This window comes from Macaca nemestrina, chromosome 13, assembly GCF_043159975.1.
Source record: "Macaca nemestrina isolate mMacNem1 chromosome 13, mMacNem.hap1, whole genome shotgun sequence".
NCBI classification, from domain to species: Eukaryota; Metazoa; Chordata; class Mammalia; order Primates; family Cercopithecidae; genus Macaca; species Macaca nemestrina.
Window position 1 is genome coordinate 71,286,938 of NC_092137.1, and position 19,289 is coordinate 71,306,226.

Below are 19,289 nucleotides of genomic sequence, written 5' to 3' on the forward strand. Positions count from 1 at the left end.
CTTCGTCGAAAACAAGATTGGCAAAAGAAAGATAAAAATGAAAGGAAAAGATAATTGTTGAAGCTGGGGGCTGGGGTGATGAGTACAAGGAGTTCATTAAACTATTCTCCCTCTAAAAAATAAAAATTAAAATTAAAATTAAAAAAGCCCAGCGCGGAGCCTGAGGATGTTGTCCCAGCTACTCTGGAGGCTGAGACGGGAGGATCGCTTGAGCTCAGGAGTTCTGGTCTGTTGTGAGCTATGCTGATGTGGTGTCCACACTAAGTTCGGCATCAATATGGTGACCTCCCGGAGACGGGGGCCAGCAGGTTCCCTAAGGAGAGGTGAACAAGTCCAGGTCTGAAACCAAACAGGTCATAACTCCAGTGCTGATCAATAGCGGAATCGTGCCTGGGAATAGCCACTGCACTCCAGCCTGGGCAACATAGCGAGACTCATGCCTGTAATCCAAGCACTTTGGGAGGCCAAGGCGGGGGTCACTTGAGGTCAGGAGTTCGAGACCAGCGTGGCCAACATGGCGAAACCCCCGTCTCTACTAATACGAAAAAACATTAGTTGGGTGTGATATTATCGCATGCCTGTAATCCCAGCTACTAGGGAGGCTGAGGCAGGAGAATCACTTGAACCCGGGGTGGGAGGGGGCAGAGGTTGCAGCGAGCCGAGATCACGGCACTGCACTCCAGCCTGGGCAACAGAGTGAGACTCCATCTCAAATAAATAAATAAATAAAATTTTTAAAAGCTACATTAATGTCTTAACAGTTGACAATAAAATTTTTCTTAGGGAGATAATTATCTTCCTTAAGAAATAGCTTGGGCTGGGAGCGGTGGCTCACACCTGTAATCCCAGCACTTTGGGAGGCCAAGGTGGGTGGATCACCTGAGGTCGGGAGTTCAAGACCAGCCTGACCAACATAGAGAAACCGCGTCTCTACTAAAAATAAAAAAAATAAAAAATAAAAAATAAAGGAGCCGGGTGTGGTGGCACATGCCTGTAATCCCAGCTGCATGGGAGGCTGAGGCAGGAGAATCGCTTGAAACCGGGAGGCAGAGGTTGTGGTGTGCCAAGATCGTGCCATTGCACTCCAGCCTGGGCAATAAGAGTGAGACTCCATCTCAAAAGAAAAAAAAAGGAAAGAAAGAAAGAAAAAGAAAGAAAGAAAGAAAGAAAGAAAGAAAGAAAGAAAGAAAGAAAGAAGAAAGAAAGAAAGAAAGAAAGAAAGAAAGAAAGAAAGAAAGAAAGAAAGAAAGAAGGAAGGAAGGAAGGAAGGAAGGAAGGAAGGAAGGAAGGAAGGAAGGAAGGAAGGAAGGAAGGAGAAAGAAAGAAGGAAAGAAAGAAAGAAAGAAAGAAAGAAAGAAAGAAAGAAAGAAAGAAAGAAAGAAAGAAAGAAAGAGAGCTTGATAGGCTGGGTGTGATAGTTCAAGCCTGTAATCCCAGCACTTTGGGAGGCTAAGACAGGATTGCTTGAGCCCAGGAGTTCAAGACCAGCCTGGGCATCATAGTGAGATCCCTGTGCCTAGAAAAATAATTTTTAAAAATCACCTAGGCCTGATGGCACACACTTGTAGTCCCAGCTACCCAGGAGGCTGAGGCGGAAGGATTACTTGAGTCTGGGAGGTCAAGGCCACAGTGAGCCGTGATGGCGCCACTGCACTCCAGCCTGGGCGGCAGAGAGAGACAGGGTGGCCCCCTGTCTCAATAACAAACAAACACACATATATCTTAATAAATTTAATGTGGAACGTGAGCTCAGGAGGCCACAAAAGATGTGCGTAACTCTAAACAGCTCTGGCTGAGAGATGCTAGGTAGAATTTGGTTTGCTCCAGACAGGAAGGGAGGAGAGTTGCTAGGCAGAGGCCCTGAAGGACATGGGGGGCATGAGTGCAGAAGACTGAAGATCCCCAGTTAAGAAATGGATGAAGAGTATTCTATAAATCAGGCTGCCCCAAGTTACTTTCAAAGCTGCCAACTTTTCTGTAATATCAATCCCTCTGTCTCCCCTGCCCCATCTACAGTGAATTCATGAATGCTACCTAGGAAGGGAAAGAAGGGTGGTTTGGAAGGATAGAACTTCAGCAAAGAGCTGAGTTTCATTTCTAGGTAAACGTTTTGTAGATGACGTCAGAATTATTGGATCAAGAGGTAGCACCAAAGGAGGCCCTCCCCATTCCCATCCCAAGATAATTTACAGCCATCTTGGGGAAAGGTTTGAGTGTCCACTGGGCAAAGAGTTGTTTTTATTTAATAACAGCTTTATTGAAATATAATTCCCATACTATACAATTTATAATTGTAAGAGTTAAGTTTTTGGTATAGTCACAGAGCTGTGCATCCATGGCTACAAACAATTTTAGAACGTCGTCATTACCACAAAAAGAAACCTTACACCCTTAGCTTTCACCTCTCAACACCTCCCCACAATCCATTCACTCCTCAGCCCCAGGCAACTACTAACCAATTTTCTCTCTATGGATTTGTCTGTTTTATGTCATATAAATGGAAACATACAATATGTGGTCTTTTGTGTCTGGCTTCTTAGCAAAATATTTTCAGGGTTCATCCATGCATGCATCAGTACTTCATTTCTTTTTATTGCCAAATAACATTTCACAGAATGGATATACCACCTTCTGTTTATCCAGCAGTTTATGGACATGTGAGATGTTTTCACTTTTTTGCTATTATGCATAATGCTACTATGAACATTCCTGTGGAAGTTGTTATGAGGACATGTTTTCATTTCTCTTAGGCAGACAACTAGCAGTGGAATCGCTGGGTCGGATGGTAACTCAGTTTAACGTTTTGAAGAACCGCCAGCTGCTTTCCAAAGTGGGTGCACCATTTTCCATTTCCCCCAGCAGTGGATGAGGGTTCCAATTTGTCCACATCCTCAGTAACCCTTAGTATCTGTCCTTTTTTTACAGCCATATTAGTGGGTACAAAGTGGTATCTCATTGTGGTTTTGATTTTCATTTTCCTAACAATGAATGATTATTGATCATTTGTATATCTTCTTGGGAGAAATATCTATTCACATCCTTTGCCCATTTTAAAATTGGGTTGTCATTCTATTATTGAGTTGTAAGATTTGTTCATATATTTGACATACCAGTTCTAGTCCTTTACCAATGATTTGCAAATATTTTCTCTCATTCTGTATGTGTGTTGTCTGCTCACTTTCTTGATGATGTCTTTTAAAGCACACACACAAAAAAATTTAATGTTGATGATGTCTTGTTTATTTTTTCTTTTGATGTCATATCTAAGACCCTATTGCCTAATCCAAAGTCACAATGATTTACACCTATGTTTTCTTCTAAGAGTTTTATAGTTTTTTGTTTTTGTTTTTGTTTTGAGATGGAGTCTCACTCTTGTCACCCAGGCTGGAGTGCAGTGGCACGATCTCAGCTCACTGCTCCCGGGTTCAAGTGATTCTCCTGTCTCAGCTACCCAAGTAGCTGGGACTACAGGCAAGCACCACCACACCGGGCTAATTTTTGCACTTTTAGTAGACACTGGGTTTTGCCATGTTGGCCAGGCTGGTCTCAAACTCCTGACCTCAAGTGATCCTCCCTCCTCGGCCTCCCACAGTGCTGGATTACAGGTGTGAGCCACCGCACCCAGCCGAGTTTTACAGGTTTTTTGTTTTGTTTTGTTTTGTTTTTTTGAGATGAAGTCTTGCTCTGTCGCCCAGGCTGGAGTGCAGTGGCTCGATCTCTGCTCACTGCAAGCTCCGCCTCCCAGGTTCACACCATTCTCCTGCCTCAGCCTCCCCAGCAGCTGGGACTACAGGCACCCACCACCATGCCTGGCTAATTTTTTGTATTTTTAGTAGAGACAGGGTTTCACCTTGTTAGCCAGGATGGTCTCGATCACCTGATCTCGTGATCCGCCCGCCTCAGCCTCCCAAAGTGCTGGGATTACAGGAGTGAGCCACCGCGCCCGGCCGAGTTTTACAGTTTTAACTGTTATATTTAAGTATTTCATCCATTGTGATATTTTATATGATGTGAGCCAGGGTTCCAATTTCATTCTTTTGCATATGGATGTTCCAGTGTCCCATGTTTTGGAGAGACTATTCTTTCTCCCATTGAATTGTCTTAGCAAAAATCAGTTGACGATTAATGTGACAGGTTATTTCTGGACTCCAAATTTATTCCATTGATCTATATGTCTACTATTATGCTATTACTACACCTTCTTAGTTACTGTAGATTTGTAATAAGTTTTGATTGGGAAGTGGATGTGCTCCCACTTTTCCAAGATGGTTTTGGCTATTCTGGATCCCTTGAATTTCCACATGAATTTTAGGATCAACCTGTCATTTTCTAAAAGGAAGCCAGCCTGAATTACAAGGAGGACTGCATTAAATCTGTAGATTGATTTGGGGAGTATTGCCATCTTAGCAATATTAAATCTTTTGATCCATGGACATGGAATATCTTTCTATTTATTCCAGTCTTCTTTAATTTCTTTCAACTAAGTTTTATAATTTTCAGGGAATAAGTTTTGTTTGTAGCACAGTATTGAATAGAGGTGGTAAGAGTGGACACCATTGTCTTGTTCCTGATCTTAAAGGGAAATCATTCAGCTGTTCACCATTAAGTATGATGTTAACTGTGGATTTTCATAGATTTCCTTTACCAAGTTGAGGAAGTTCAATCTATTCCAAGTTTGTTGATTGTTTTGTAATAAGAGATGTAGAATTTTGTCAAATGCTCTTTTTGTGGCTATTGAGATGCTCATGGTTTTTTATCCTTTATTCCCTTGATATAGTGCATTATATTGATTTTCAGATATCAAACCAAACCTATATTCTTGGGATAAATTTTCTTCATCATGGTGCACAATCTTTTTTAATATGTTACTGGATATGATTTGCTAGAGTTTTATGGAGGATTTTTGCATCTATATTCACAAGAGATATTGGTCTGTAAATTTTTTTTCTTGTGATGTCTTTATCTGATTTTAGTAGCAGGGTAATACTAGCCTAACAAAATGAGTTGAAATTGTTCATTTTTCATTTATATTTTGGGAAGACTTTGTGAATAACTGGTATTAATTCTTTTTTAAATGTTTGGTAAAATTCACCAAACATCTGGACTTGGACTTTTCGGCAGTTTTTGCTACTAACTTCTACTACTACTAACTGATTATCTTTAATTACTATATGTCTATTCAGATTTTCCATTTCTTCCTGAATCCATTTTGGTGGCTGTGTTATTACAGGATTTTTTCCCTTGTTATCTAAGTCATCAAATTGTTGGCAAGTAATTGTTCATAATATTCCCTTGTACTCCTTTTTATTTCTGTAAAGTACATAGTAATATCCCCCTTCATCTCTTATTTTAATATATTTAGTCTTCTCTCTCTTTTTTTTTTTTTTTGGTCAGTCTAGCTAAAGATTTACCAATTTTTAAAAAACAATTATTTTACTGATACATAGTAGATGTACATAATTTCAGAGTACATTTGATAATTTAATACATTCATATAATTTTTAAAGATCAAATCAGTGTACTTGGGACATTCATCACCTTAAATACTTGTCTTGTCTTTATGCTAGAAACACTCAAATTATTCTCTCCTGGCTATTTTGAAATGTACAATAGATTGTTGTAAACCATAGTCACCCTACTGATCTATCAAACACTAGGTCTTATTTCTTCAAGTTTGCCAAATTTGGTGTCCCTTTCTAAAAACCAACTTTGAGGCCAGGCATGGTGGCTCATGTCTGTAATCCCATCACTTTGGGAGGACAAGGTGGGAGGATCACTTGAGCCCAGGAGTTCGAGACTAGCCTGGGCAACATAGTGAGACCTCATTTCTACAAAAAATTAAACAAAATTAGCTGAGCATGGTGGCACGTTCCTGTAGTCCTAGCTAGTCAGGAGGCTGAGGTGGGAGGATCACTTGAGCCTGGGAGGTTGAGGTTGCAGTGAACCAAGACTGTGCCATTATACTCCAGCCTGGGTGACAGAGTGAGATCCTGTCTCAAAAAAATAAATAAATAAAAAATAAAAACTGACTTTGAGTTTAGTTAATTTTCCCTATTGTTTTAATCAATCCCAAAGCAGTCTCTAATTTTCCTTGTGGTTTCTTCTTTGACCCATTTGTTATTTAGGAGTGAATTAATTTCCACATATTTGTGAATTTCTCAAGTTAATTTCTTATTCATTTCTAATTTCATTCCGATGCGGTCAGAAAACATTTCAATTATTTTAAATTTACTGAGTCTTGCTTTATGGTCCAGCATATTGTCTATTCTACAGATGTTTCATGTGCACTTGAGAGGAATGTGTACTCTGCCGTTGTTGGATGAAGAGTACAACAGACGTCTTTCAGATTTAGTTGGTTGATAGTATTGTTCAAGACTTCTATTTCCTTATTGTACTTCTGGGTACTTGTTCTATCCATTATCAAAAGTGGGATATTGATGTCTTCAACTATTATTGTTGAATTATCTATTTTTTCTTCAATTCTGTCAGTTTTTACTTCCTATATTTTTGGCCTCTGGTGTTAGGTGCATATATGTTTATAATTGTTATATCTTTCTGACAGATTGACCCTGTTTTCATTATAAAATGTCCTCCTTTGTTTCTAGTAACATGGTTTGATTGCGGGTTTTGTTTTGTTTTGTTTTGCTGTTCAAGTCTATTTTGTCCGACATTAGTGTAGCCACTCTATCTTTCTTATGTTTACTGTTTGCATAATATATCTATTTCCTTTTCAACCTACTTGTATCTTTGATTCTAAAGTGTCTTCTGGGCTGGGGGCAGTGGCTCACGCCTGTAATCTCAACTCTTTTGGAGGCCAAGGTGGGAGAATCACTTGAAGCTAACAGTTTGAGACCAGCCTGGGCAACATAGTAAGACCCTATTGCTACAAAAAATATAAATAAATAAAAAATAAAGTGTCTCCTGTAGACAGTATATAGTTGAATATTGATTTTTATCCAGTCTGACTGTTATTACTGATATGGTAGGATATACAGCTGTCATTTTACTTTTCTTTTCTTTTCCTTTTGTTTTATTTATTTCTGACTCCATTACTTTTCATTTTCTGTATATGTCATGTCTTTTTCATTCCTGTTACTCCTTTAATCTTTCTTTTGCATTAAGTGAATATTTCATAATGTAACATTTTAATTCCTTCAATCATTTTTCATTCTGTTTTTTTTCAGTTGTTTTCTTAGTGGTTGCTCTAGGGCTTACTATATTCATTTTAGCTTATCAGAGTCTATTTCAGATTTATACTAAATTAATTCTGGTGAGACACTGAAACATTATTCTTCTATTACTCAATTCCCTTTTCTAACTTTTTGTGCTATTGTTATACATAGTGCATATATAATATGCAAATAATACATTGTTATAATTATTGCTTTGTATAGTTTTATGTCATTTAAAGACAGGGAGAAGTATAGTAAATACATATTTATAGACTGTATTATATTAATCTTCTAACTTACTATTTCTGGTTCTTGTTATTTGTTCTCATGGATATGAGTTACCAACTGCTGTTACGTCTTTACTCCAATACAGCTTTGCTCTCGCCCACCTCATTTGTGTTGTTATTGTCAAATAGATTACATTTCTATACATTATAGGCCCAACAAAACAATCATATACATGTTGTTTTATACAACTTATTTTTAAGTCAGTTAAGAAGAGAAGAAATACACATTTATATTGTTTTTATAATTACATAGTCATCTTTACCAGTGCTCTTTGGATTTGTTTGTTTTGTGTTTATTTTGTGAGGATTCAGATTGTGGTGTGGGGTCACTTACTTCTAGTCTGAAGAACTTCCATTAGTAATTCTTGTAAGGCAGGGATGCTAGCAACAAATTTTCTGAGTTTTTGTTTGTCAGGCAATGTCTTTATTTTGCGTTTATTTTCAAAGATAGCTTTTCTGGATATAAAATTCTTGAGAGTTGTTTTGTGTTCAGCATTTTGAATATGTTACCCATTGCCTTTTGGCCTCCATTGTTTCTGATGAGAATTCAGCTATTAATCTTATTGAGGTTCCCTTGAATGTGATTAGTTCTTTTTCTCTTGCTGCTTTCAAAACTTTGTCTCTCAGCATTTTTAGTATGATGAGCTTACGTGTGGGTATATTTGTGTTTAACTTACTTGGAGCTTGCTGAGCTTCTTAAATCTGTAGATTAATCTTTTTCATCAAACTTGGCTAATTTTCAGTCATTGCTTCTTCAGTTACTTTCTCTGCTCTTTTCTCTCACCTCTCCTTCTGGAATTCCCATTATGAGTACATTGGTATGCCTAATGGTGCCCCCCGGCTTTTTCTGAAGCTCTGTTTTCCTTCATTCTTTGTTCTCTTTGCTCTTTGGATTGCATGATCTCTACTCCCTATATTCAAGTTTGCTGATCCTTTCTTCTGCAAGTTCAAATCCACTATTGTTCCTCTCTAGTGAATTTTTCATTTCAATTATTATACTCCGCAATTCCATAATTCATTGGATTATTTTTAATGGTTTATCTTATCGATAGTCTCTATTTGTTCAGAAATTGCCACCATAACTTCTTCTACTTTTTTTTTTTTTTTAACATAGTTTCCTTTAGTTCTTTAAACATAGTTATAATGGCTGCTTTGAAGTCTTGGTCTGTTAAATCTGATATCTGGCCTCTTTCATAGGCAGTTTCTGTTGTCTGCTTTTTTTCCCTATGTATGGGTCATACTTTTCTGTTTATTTGTATATCTCATGGTTTTTTGTTGAAAATTAAACTTTTTAGGAAATATGTTGTAGTAACTCTGAATTCTGATTTCCCTTCCCCCCTCTCAGGCTTGTTTTTTGTTGTTTGCTTGTTTATTTGTTTAGGGACTTGGATAGGCTTTCGTAGTGAAGTCCTTTTCCCCTTCAATGTAAATCTGATTTAAGGGGTATGACTTGTTCTTTAGGATTCCTGTCCTGAGCAGACCTCCCCACCCCTACAATGTAGGGGGCACCCAGATACCTGCCTTCCTCCAAATCTGGTCCCAAGAGGCAGAGAATCCCTCTCCCACCTGTTAGAACCTGTCTTTCAAATTTTTCTTTCTCCCCCAAAAGCATTATCCACTTCCTTCCAAATAGATACTCCAGGGTGCTGTCCTGAAAGTCCTGTTTCCTACCCCATTACCACCACAGCCAGAACCCAGACTCACCACTGGAGGACTCCCAATTCTCACAGCCATGTTCCCCCACTCTACTCCCATCCATGGGCGAGCACGCTGACTGGCCACAGTGAAAAGTGTCAGCTTCCACAGCCTAGGCCTGTCTTAGGGTGTGTCCCTGCTCAAATAAATGGATCTCAGCACTCCAAGCATAATTAGTTAGTTTCATGTACCTGGCCATTTCTCTGGGGTATACCACTCCTCCTCCTGGAACACAGCACAGGGCCAGGTTCCAATGTCCCCTGGGTCTTCACAGTGCCCTAGTCCACACAGCTCTTTTCTGGGACTATCCCACAGGTCCTAATTCTTTTACCCAATAGAGGCTTTAACCTCAGGAGGTTTTACTAGTCAGGCTTCAGTTGAAAGTGACAGAAGCTCAATCAAAACTAGCTTAAGCTTCAAGAGGATCCTGGGGTGGTTTAGAGAATAGATGGGAAGCATCTGGCCTTGGGCACTGGCCCTGAAGTGTGCAGACAGCGCCTCTCTAGATGTTCCCCCTACTTCTCCCTGATGGGCCTACTCCCCTCAGTCTTCCATCTCCCTTGCCTGGAGCTGTAGAACCAGTTACTCTGGAGCCACACCCTTACTATCACCTTCCAAAGAAGAAATCCAACCTTTCTCTGGGCATTTTCTGCTGTCTGCCCTTCTCATGGTCCAGCTTCTGTTGTTCCACCAGGCGTTATGTTTGCCCAGCTGCATGGCTGTGGCCAAGGGGTTTTTAGGATGACACATTCTCTCCTCCCAGAGACTCTCCTAGTTTCCTATATCTTCCTCCCTTACTCTATTGTCCCTTCTTCCTCAAAATCACTTGCAGTCTCTTGCTTCCCTAGAAAGAGGACAGAGGCAGAAAGGCCTCAAAGTGCTTCTCAACCCTGGTTACACATGAGAATCACCTGGAGAACTTTACAAATACCATCACCCAGGCCCCAAACCAGATGAATTTATCGGAATTCTTTAGGGGTAAGTCCCCTGCATTGGTGTTTGTACAGCCAGGGTTGCAAAACACTGGTACAGAGATGTAAGATACCACAGGTCAAGATAGTGAGGATGAACTTGGAGAGGTACTGAGATGCTCTCTCCAACCCCACTACATATACAGGGTCCTGTCGTCATTATTAGAATCCTAACACCCCAGAAGCAACAATAGCCCAGGAAATCCTCAAACTTTATCCCTGAAAAGCATTGTCACTTTATCTCAACTTGAAGCCAGTTGCTAAGGCCCTACCTGGGACAGATAGCCAGCATGATTTGCTAGTTTTGAAGGTGTTTGGCAGGTGTGCTGAGTCCTGGCTACTGGGGTTGGGGGACAAGTGGGCTCTCAGAAGACGGTTCCCTGGAAAGGGAGAAAGGTGCTTCTGGGTGGATAATCTGTATTCTTGTCCCTCTCTGCAGGTCACCGTGGTCTTAGGGGACCTTCTGTCCTTTTCTTAGGGGAAATACATGGAATGTTGGGGTACAGAGGAGAGACTGTGGTAGGGATGGAGTGATATAGTCAGATATGCCCAGAGTTGACCCTGGAGCCACAGGAGCCTTCTGATAAACTTGGGGTCATTCCTGTTGAGAAGCGATGAGAATGTGGATGGCTCAGTAAGACAACACTGATTCAAGTAACAGTTATTGCTTGGCTACTATGTATTCTAAAAAGTCAAAAGGCAAACTAAGGAAAATATTGACAACAAATATACATAAAGGGTCACTATGCTAATAAGTTTTACAGATCAATAAGAAACACATTAAGGCCCTCAAAGAACCATGTAAGTAAAAGAATTCCTAGAAGACAAAACCACTGATAATTAAATGTTTAACCCTTGTTGGTAATCAAAGAGCCACATTAGAACATCATTTGCCACTACCAAATTAGTGAACATTTACTTAAAATCCTAATATCTGATGCTAGCAATGGTTTGAATAGTTCCTCTTTGGGTAATAGCAGATTTACAGGTAGTGCTTCTCTGCTAGCACCGTTCTCATTGTTTGCATTCCTTCATTCCTTGTAAACTAGGTGCTATTATCCCCATTTTGCTGCTGTAGAAACTAAGTCAGGTAACTTGCCCAAAGCCACACTGCTGATGTGACGCGCACCGGCTTCACTGCAGGTGAAAGTGGAAGTGAATATATAACCTTCCTGGAGGCAGTCTGCAATCCCATATTGACAGCTGAAAAATATTCATTCCCTTTCACCTAGTGATTCGACTCCCAGGAATCCATTCTTTTTTTTGTTTTGTTTTGTTTTGTTCTGTTTTGAGACGGAGTCTCTCTCTGTCGCCCAGGTTGGAGTGCAGTAGCCTGATCTCAGCTCACTGCAAGCTCCGCCTTTCGGATTCACGCCATTCTCCTGCCTCAGCCTCCCGAGTAGCTGGGACTACAGGCGACCGCCACCAGGCCCGGCTAGTTTTTTTGTATTTTTTAGTAGAGAGGGGGTTTCACCGGGTTAGCCAGGATGGTCTCGATCTCCTGACTTTGTGATCCGCCCGTCTCGGCCTCCCAAAGTGCTGGGATTACAGGCTTGAGCCACCGCGCCCAGCCCCCAGGAATCCATTCTAAGAAAACAACCAGAGTTGAGCCATTTCGTTCCCCGCAGCTCATGTGAAACAATGGCACATCCATTATGATGCTGGGCTGTGGTTGCATCATAATGTACATTTAGTATGTGGAGTGACAATCGGCGCTAGCTCATAATATAATGCTATTAATAAACGAAAAGAGATACAAAAAATAGTCATGATATGCATATATATTGCAATAAACCATGATTTCTGTGGGTGGTGGGATGGTAATTTTTAATTTCCACATTGAACATTTCTGTTTTCTACTTATTAGTTTGATAATCGGAAACAAAAGCTAAGTGTCTTTGTTGTTTGTGTGTTTGATGCTGAGTTTCCTGGACAGCAGGACTGGGAGGTTGGGTGGGGGTTTTGGCTCAGTCCGGGAGCAGAGCGGCGGGTTGGGAGCGGCAGGCGGGCAGGGTCCCCGGAGGCGCCCGGGCTCTGCCCCTCTAGCTAGAGAGGCGGCAGAACCCTAGCGGCCTGGAAGGGAAACTGCGGCCAGCGGGCGAGGAGCCGCCCCCCGGGGACGGGGCGCCAGCGGGTGGGTGAGCAGCCCGCCTGGCCCGGGTTCAAGTTCCAGCCCCGCGATGGCCTCCGCGGGCAGCACCGCTCGGCGGGCAGGCTCGGGAAGCTGGCACTCAGAAAGGGGAGAAGGGAGAGGTGCTCGGCCGCAGCCAACTCCACATGGCTCCATGCAGCGGGCGAACAAAGTCTCCTTGAAGGCCACCTGGACTGATGCGGAGTCCAAGCAGCCCAGGTGGGTAGCGGGAGAAGGTGTCCAGGCTGCCAGGCGCGAGAACCCGGCCCAGTGCCTCCCTGGTGGGCAGGGCCTGGAGCGGGCGGGGGCGGAGGCTGCGGCCAGAGAAGCCCGGAGAGCCAGGCGGGGGCCAAGGATCGCCTCCCGAGAGGTGCCCGGGCCCTGGCCCAGAGTCGCTTCCCCACTGCCCCGCCCACCAGCCAGCCCCTGCCCTACCTCGCCGACCACCTCCGTGCGCAGGCGACTGCCCTCGCCTTGCCACACCGCCCTGCCTCGCTCACCGCACCCCACGTTGATCCCAGCCCCAGCGAGGAGTCCGACCAGACCACGATCGACCAGACGGCGATCCGGAGCTACTACCAGCTGTTCGCGGCGGCCGTGGGCAACGTGGAATGGCTGCGGTTCTGTCTGAACCAGAGCCTCAGGGAAATCCCCACCGACTACAAGGTGAGGTCTTGAGTGTGGGGGCAAAGACTGAGGTCCCTCTCCCGCTACCCTGCTCAGAGTGGTCACCTGGAGAAGATGTCCTTTTCTGGGTAAAGCCTCCTAATTTAACTCATCTTCTGGCTGTGGAAGGACCATTTTGGGGGCAGGGAGGTTGGGTGGGCTGATGAACACACACTGGTTAATTAACAAAAGGATGTGAGCATTCCTGGGGACACAGGAAAGACAGTGAAGGTAACCCCAATAAATTTATATAAATTGTGGACCCTGGGACCTCAACCCCACTCAGCCTCATCCTGCCTGCTCTGGACCTCACAGGGCTTCACTGCCATCCACTTCGCAGCCCAACGGGGCAAGCTTGCATGCCTGCAGGTCCTGGTAGAGGAGTACAAGTTTCCCGTGAACCTGCTGACCAACAATAGCCAGACCCCCCTGCACCTCGTCATCCACAAGGACAACACCACCGTGGCCGTCCCCTGCATCTACTACCTGCTGGAGAAAGGCGCAGCCCTCAATGCGTGAGTCCAGCCTGCTTCAGGAGGGATACTTCAGGCACAGGCACAGCCCCACCTCCAGGCAGGCAAATCCATGCAGGACAAGCAGAGGGGCTGCTGGAGGTGACAAGGATTGGGTCCCACATAAAGCAGTCAGGAATCCACATGGTGTAGTAAAGAGACTGGGCTTTAGCCGGGCGTGGTGGCTCATGCCTGTAATCCCAGCACTTTGGAAGGCTGAAGCGGGCGGATCACCTGAGGTCGGGAGTTGGACACCAGCCTGACCAACATGGAGAAACCCTGTCTCTACTAAAATACAAAATTAGCCGGGCATGGAGGTACATGCCTGTAATCCCAGCTACTCGGGAGGCTGAGGCAGGTAATTGCTTGAACCCGGGAGGTGGAGGTTGCGGTGAGCCGAGATCACACCATTGCACTCCAGCCTGGGCAACAAGAGTGAGACTCTGTCTCAAAAAAAAAAAAAAAAGAGAGAGAGATTGGCCTTTAACAGACCTAGTCTACATCCCAGCTCTGCAACTTGCTAGCAGACAGCGGGACCTTAGGCAAGTCACTCAACCTCTAAGCCCCAGTGCTTTGGCTCCCAAACTTAGGTGTACATTAGAATTACCTAGGGAGCTCAAAAAATATGAACACCTGGCCGGGTGGTGTGGTGGCGTAGTCCCAGCTACTCAGGAGGCTGAGGCAGGAGAATCGCTTGAATTCGGGAGGCGGAGGTTGCAGTGAGCTGAGATTGCACCAATGCACTCCAGCCTGGCCATAGAGAAAGACTCCCGTCTCAAAAAATAAAAAATAAAAAAAATTAGGCCGGGCGCGGTGGCTCACGGCTGTAATCCCAGCACTTTTGGAGGCTAAGGCGGGTGGATCACAAGGTCAGAAGATCAAGACCATCCTGGCTAACACAGTGAAACCCCGTCTCTACTAAAAATACAAAAAAGTTAGCCAGGTGTGGTGGTGAGCGCCTGTTGTCCCAGCTACTCGGGAGGCTGAGGCGGGAGAATGGCGTGAACCCGGGAGGCGGAGCTTGCAGTGAGCTGAGATTGCGCCGCTGCACACCAACCTAGGCGACAGAGTGAGACTCAGTCTCAAAAAAAAAAAAAAAAAAAAAAAATTAAAATTAAAAAATATAAACACCAGTGTTGCAATCCAAAGGTTATAATTTAATGGGTCTGTGGTGTGACCTGGGCTTTGGAAGTCAGAAAAGATCCCCAGGTGCTTCTAACTTGCAGCTAAGTTTGGGAACCTCTGTCTCAGTGTCTTCAACTGAAACTTGGGAGAATGGCAGTGCCTATCACATGGGACTACTGTGATCACTGAAAAGTGCATGGCATACAGGAGACTGCATTCATTCAAAGTATCAAGCATGCACTATGTGCCAAGCACTACGCTAGAGTCACAGAAATGCTCCCTCTCCTCACAAAGCTGACATTCTAGTGCAGGAGCAGAGAGTAAATTAGCAAACAAATAAATGAAGAAAATCTTGACAGAGCATGGGAAGTGGTTATGAAAAAAATAAACAAGGTGATGGGGTAGGTGGTAAAGCAGGTAGGGGGAGGATCTATTTTGGATGAAGCAATCACCTCTAAGGAGGTGACATTAAATTGCAACCTGAAGACAGAGTGAGCCAGACATGCAAAGAGCCAGGGAAGTGTTCCAGGTAGAGGTAACATCATGTGTTGGGAAAGAGTGGGCAAGGTCAAAGGATAAATCAAGGAGGTTAGGCCCAGGTCATGTAGATCTTGTGGGCATAGGGAATCTGATGAGACATGGGGAAAGGGCAGGGGGCTGGTTGGTTTAAGAGTAGATGAGGTTAGTGGTCTCTGAACCAAGCCAGCCCTCCTTCCAGCAGTTCTTAACTGTCACATACCTCCTAAAATCAGATTTTTACTGTTCACTTAGTCCAATTCCTCCCTCTACAGTAAAGGAAATTGAGGTGCTGAAAGGGAGAGACATAGCTAGGGTCACCCAGTGGACAGATGGTAGAGCAGGGCTTGGAAACTGGTGTGTCCATCTATCTGATGGGCAGATGCCCTTTGTCTTTCGTTTCTGCTGTCATCCCCATTGGCGGGGCCTTCCACAGTCAGACATGCAACGGCTGCACGCCCCTGCACCTGGCAGTCCGTGAGGGCCTGCTGGACTGTGTGAAGGTCCTGGTACAGAGTGGCGCCAACGTCCACGCCCAAGATGCCATGGGCTACAAACCCATTGACTTCTGCAAAATATGGAACCACCGTGCCTGTGCCCGGTGAGAGTGTGAGAACCACCTAGAGCCTGCCCACCCCTTCCCCTCCCCCAGCCTTTTCCCTAGAGCCCTCACCATAGCTGAGCCTTTAAGGGGAGGGTTGGGATGCCAGACAGCTGGAGGAAGCGTCTACTGCCCAGGATATTTTGAATGAGGCAATCACCTCATCACCTAGGCTGGGGGGTAAGTCTGCCCAGGTCCCCTGCCCTCTGGGTTGATCACTGCCCTCCTTTCCTGCCCTGAGGCAGGAAAGGTGACCAGCCTCAGCAGGAGGGCGGTGACCATGTCATCAAGGACTTTCCTCTTTCACCTAAAGAAGTAGGGAGCCAGAGGGCCCCAGGCAATGGGGATGGCTCATCTTGCTCATCTCCCTCTGGCCACTCCCCTCATCCCCATCCAAGCCCTCAGCAGCAGCCAGTCTTCCCAGCCCAGGTGGAAGCTCTGTCACTGTGGGATGACACCCCTGTCCCGACCTTGGCACCAGGTTCTTGAAGGATGCCATGTGGAAAAAGGACAAGAAGGACTTTGCCTGTGAGATGAGAAAGATGAAGACACTCAAGAGCCAGCTGGCCCTCATGGAGTACAACTACCTGATTGAGTATCAAGTAAGTGGGGAAGCGGGGGGGCGGGGGGCCGGGTGCCAGCTGCTATCCAGGCATGTGAGCAGAGGGGCAGTGACCCACATACTGTGGAAGAGTGGCTAGAAGCACTCCCACCCTGAAAGAGTCACCCTTTTGCCTGTACTCCCACCCTGTACTCTGACTGAAATTCCACTTTTAAATAAGCCAGTCTTTTGGTCAAAAGTCTTATCCTGTGTTAGAAAGCCAATTTAAGCAAGCTTAAATTCACAAGTATTTCCGGGCCCCTCTTAGTGCACTGCCTCTTTCAGGATGAGAACCTTCAATGAGACCAAGGCCCTGCAGGTAACTGGAGCTCACATTCTGGTTAAAAAAATCCACCCTTCCTTCCAGCAGGCACTGGGCATTCACTCTGTGCTAGAAACCTACTAGACCCTCAGGTCCAAAGATGAACAATATGTGGTCCCCATGCTCAAGGAGCTTAGAGTCTAGCAGAGGAGGCAGGTTACAGCCCCATCAAGGAGAAGAGGGTCCAGGAGGGTGTCAGGAGGCATGATGCTTAAGAGGAGTCTTGAAGGATGCGCAGCAGTTAGCTATATGAAGAAGGAGGGAAGGGCTGACGAGGCATAAGGAGCAGCGCATGGGAAGGCATAGAGGCACCTGGGAACATGATGTATGCAGAGAACTGAAAACTCAGAGCAGCTGGGGATCAGATGTAAGTTGGAGGCTGCCAAGATTTGGCAGGGGCCCACATCAGTGAAGGACCTTGGCTGGGTAAGAAAGGGGATTTTAAGCAGGTGTAATTACATAGGGTGCAAAACCCAGAAAACTCAGAAGATACTGGGAATCTTAAGTGAATCCTGAAGTGGGGAGGGCTTTGAGGCTGCTGACTCCAGCACATCAGGTCTGTTCCAGCTCCATTTCTCTCCAGTTCTCAGCCCTATCCTCCTCTAATGCCGGGGTCACTAGTCCTCAGAGTCACACACTGTCCAGAGGAGGCAAGGCCCATCTGTTTTCTGTAGCTCTAACCTTTTCCAGAAGCTCCTTGCATCTCCCCTCATCTCTTATGGCCTCAATTCGATCAAGGGTCCATTCTCGTTTCTATAGCTACAACTAAAGGAAAGCCATATGCTGACTGACTTAGGTCTGGGGCAAGGTCTGATGGAATTATTATGATTGGCTTAGCTTAATCAGAGCCTGTGTCTGGAGCTGGGTCAATCTCCAAAGCCTCTGACTGCTTAGCAACAGTCTGGGAGTGAGATAGTGAGACAATGGCGGTGGGGGAGGTTCTATGACAACATATGGAAGGCTGCAGTGGAGGCAAGGAGAGAGCTAGATTGAGCTGCTGCCACCGGGCCTAGAGAGCCAGCCAATTGTATCCTCCCTGCATGACTTCTCACTTCCAAGAAGTGTGTCCACATCAGGCCATCTGGTCCTTTCTGCTTTCTCCTTCCAGGGTCAAGGATGCAGTGTGCACTTCCCATTTGCCTTTTCCCCCTTCACACCAGAGACTCTCTTATGACAGGACATGTCTCTACTATCAGACTGCAGATTCCTTTAGAGAAGTGGGGACTTGTCTTTCTGTAAGACTTGAGGTTTTCCCTAGGGCAGGGACTGTGTCTCCCATGTCAAGTTGGAGCCTCACCTAGGGCAGAGGCTATCTCTCTCCCATCAGATTGGAGATCTCCCCTTTGGGAGAGATGCTTTGTCTCCCCACTCAGCCCGGGGGCACCCTTATGGAAAAAGTTGTCTCCCCCATCGGAACGCTGGCTTCCGTAAGGTAGGTGTTACTCCCATCAGAGTCAGAGTTTCCCTCATCCGTCAGACCGTGGTTTCCAAAAGCTACAGCCACAGGGCCTCCTTGCACAGAAGCAGAGGGCAGCAGGCCTCCATGACTCTCTTGTACCCTCTGTTGTTGCAGAAAGAGCACAAAATTCTCAGGGAAGCTGCTATCAGAAAGTGGCTACACGGCAAGCTGCACCCAGGCCACTCTCTGGTCTCTAATACCAAGCAAGCCCGGGCCACCGCCCTCTCCAAGACCCCAGAGCAACGGGGATCGCAGTGTTCCAGCAGCTTCCACCCCTCTGTGGAGGCGCGCCTGCAATGCATTCCACAGCCCATGGAGATGCCCAAGCCCATCTACAGGAAGTCCACGATCAAGCGGCCCACGATGTGGAATGTTAGCAACAACCCTGCCAGACCCCCCACCACCAAGATCAGCCACTCGCAAGGCATCCGCCTGGGCGTGCATCCAGACCCCAGCCCGGAGCACGACTTCAGCAGCTTCCTGGAGGTGAGACCAGACCGGCACGGCGGTGCGTGGCTGCACACAGTGGACGGCCACTGGGTGGCGCCAGTGCCGCGGCTGCCTTTTGAGGTGCTGCTTCGCATGCTGTATCCACATGTGCGGCCGTACAGAATGAAGGTGCCCCAGGGCTTTTACCCCATCAGCATGAGGGAAGTGCCCAGGAAGCGGCACCTGGGTGACGACACCTTCTGGACCGACACTCTGGCCATGAACCTGCGTGACACATTTGATGAAGCCTTCCTGGCAGCTGTGCGATCCCATCAAGGACTCCCTGCCCTGCCCTCCCCACAAATCAACCCATAAAGTTATCATTGCTACCTCTCCCCCTGAGGCAGCCCAGTGAAGGCTGACGTGTGGCGATTTTCATTGTGGGTGGCCAGGAAAGGGGGAGGGGTGCCTATGGGCTTCCCACTCCCAAGTTCGAGAACAGGAGTCCCCCTTCCCAATCAAGAGCCCAGACCCCAGGCCTCCTTTCTCTCTGCAAAGAAATCTCTTGGCACACCCCCAGGAAATCCAAGTTAGGTTCAGAGTAGGGGGTGAGTCGCTATCCTTCACCTTGGCATTGTAAAAGTTGTCATATTTTGGCACCCACCGCCCTCCCACCCCAAAGGGCCCAGGCTTCCAGGATGGAAGGACCCACTGGGAAATTCTGTTTCTTGTTCAGATTAAGCCCTTCCTGCTGCAGGCTCTAAGCTGAGACCCAGAATGGGGTAGAGGACAGCTAATATGT

General features: G+C 45.6%; 1 protein-coding gene across 3 annotated transcripts; it reads left to right on the top strand.

Moving 5' to 3' along the window:
* The first annotated feature begins 12,109 nt into the window (after positions 1 to 12,109).
* On the top strand, positions 12,110 to 18,903 carry LOC105465238 (ankyrin repeat domain 53). Of its 3 annotated transcripts, none has more exons than XM_011713524.2 (6): positions 12,110 to 12,475; positions 12,778 to 12,922; positions 13,238 to 13,437; positions 15,512 to 15,676; positions 16,158 to 16,278; positions 18,173 to 18,903. In XM_011713524.2, exons 1-6 carry the CDS (start codon positions 12,306 to 12,308, stop codon positions 18,860 to 18,862), a joined length of 1,491 nt encoding a protein of 496 aa, XP_011711826.1. In that variant the 5' UTR covers positions 12,110 to 12,305; the 3' UTR covers positions 18,863 to 18,903. The 3 variants fall into 3 exon arrangements, with proteins under 3 accessions (XP_011711826.1, XP_070932988.1, XP_070932989.1); XM_071076887.1 differs by having other exon boundaries at positions 12,306 to 12,475; positions 13,292 to 13,437; XM_071076888.1 differs by lacking the exon at positions 15,512 to 15,676 and having other exon boundaries at positions 12,306 to 12,475.
* The last annotated feature ends 386 nt before the right edge of the window (positions 18,904 to 19,289 follow it).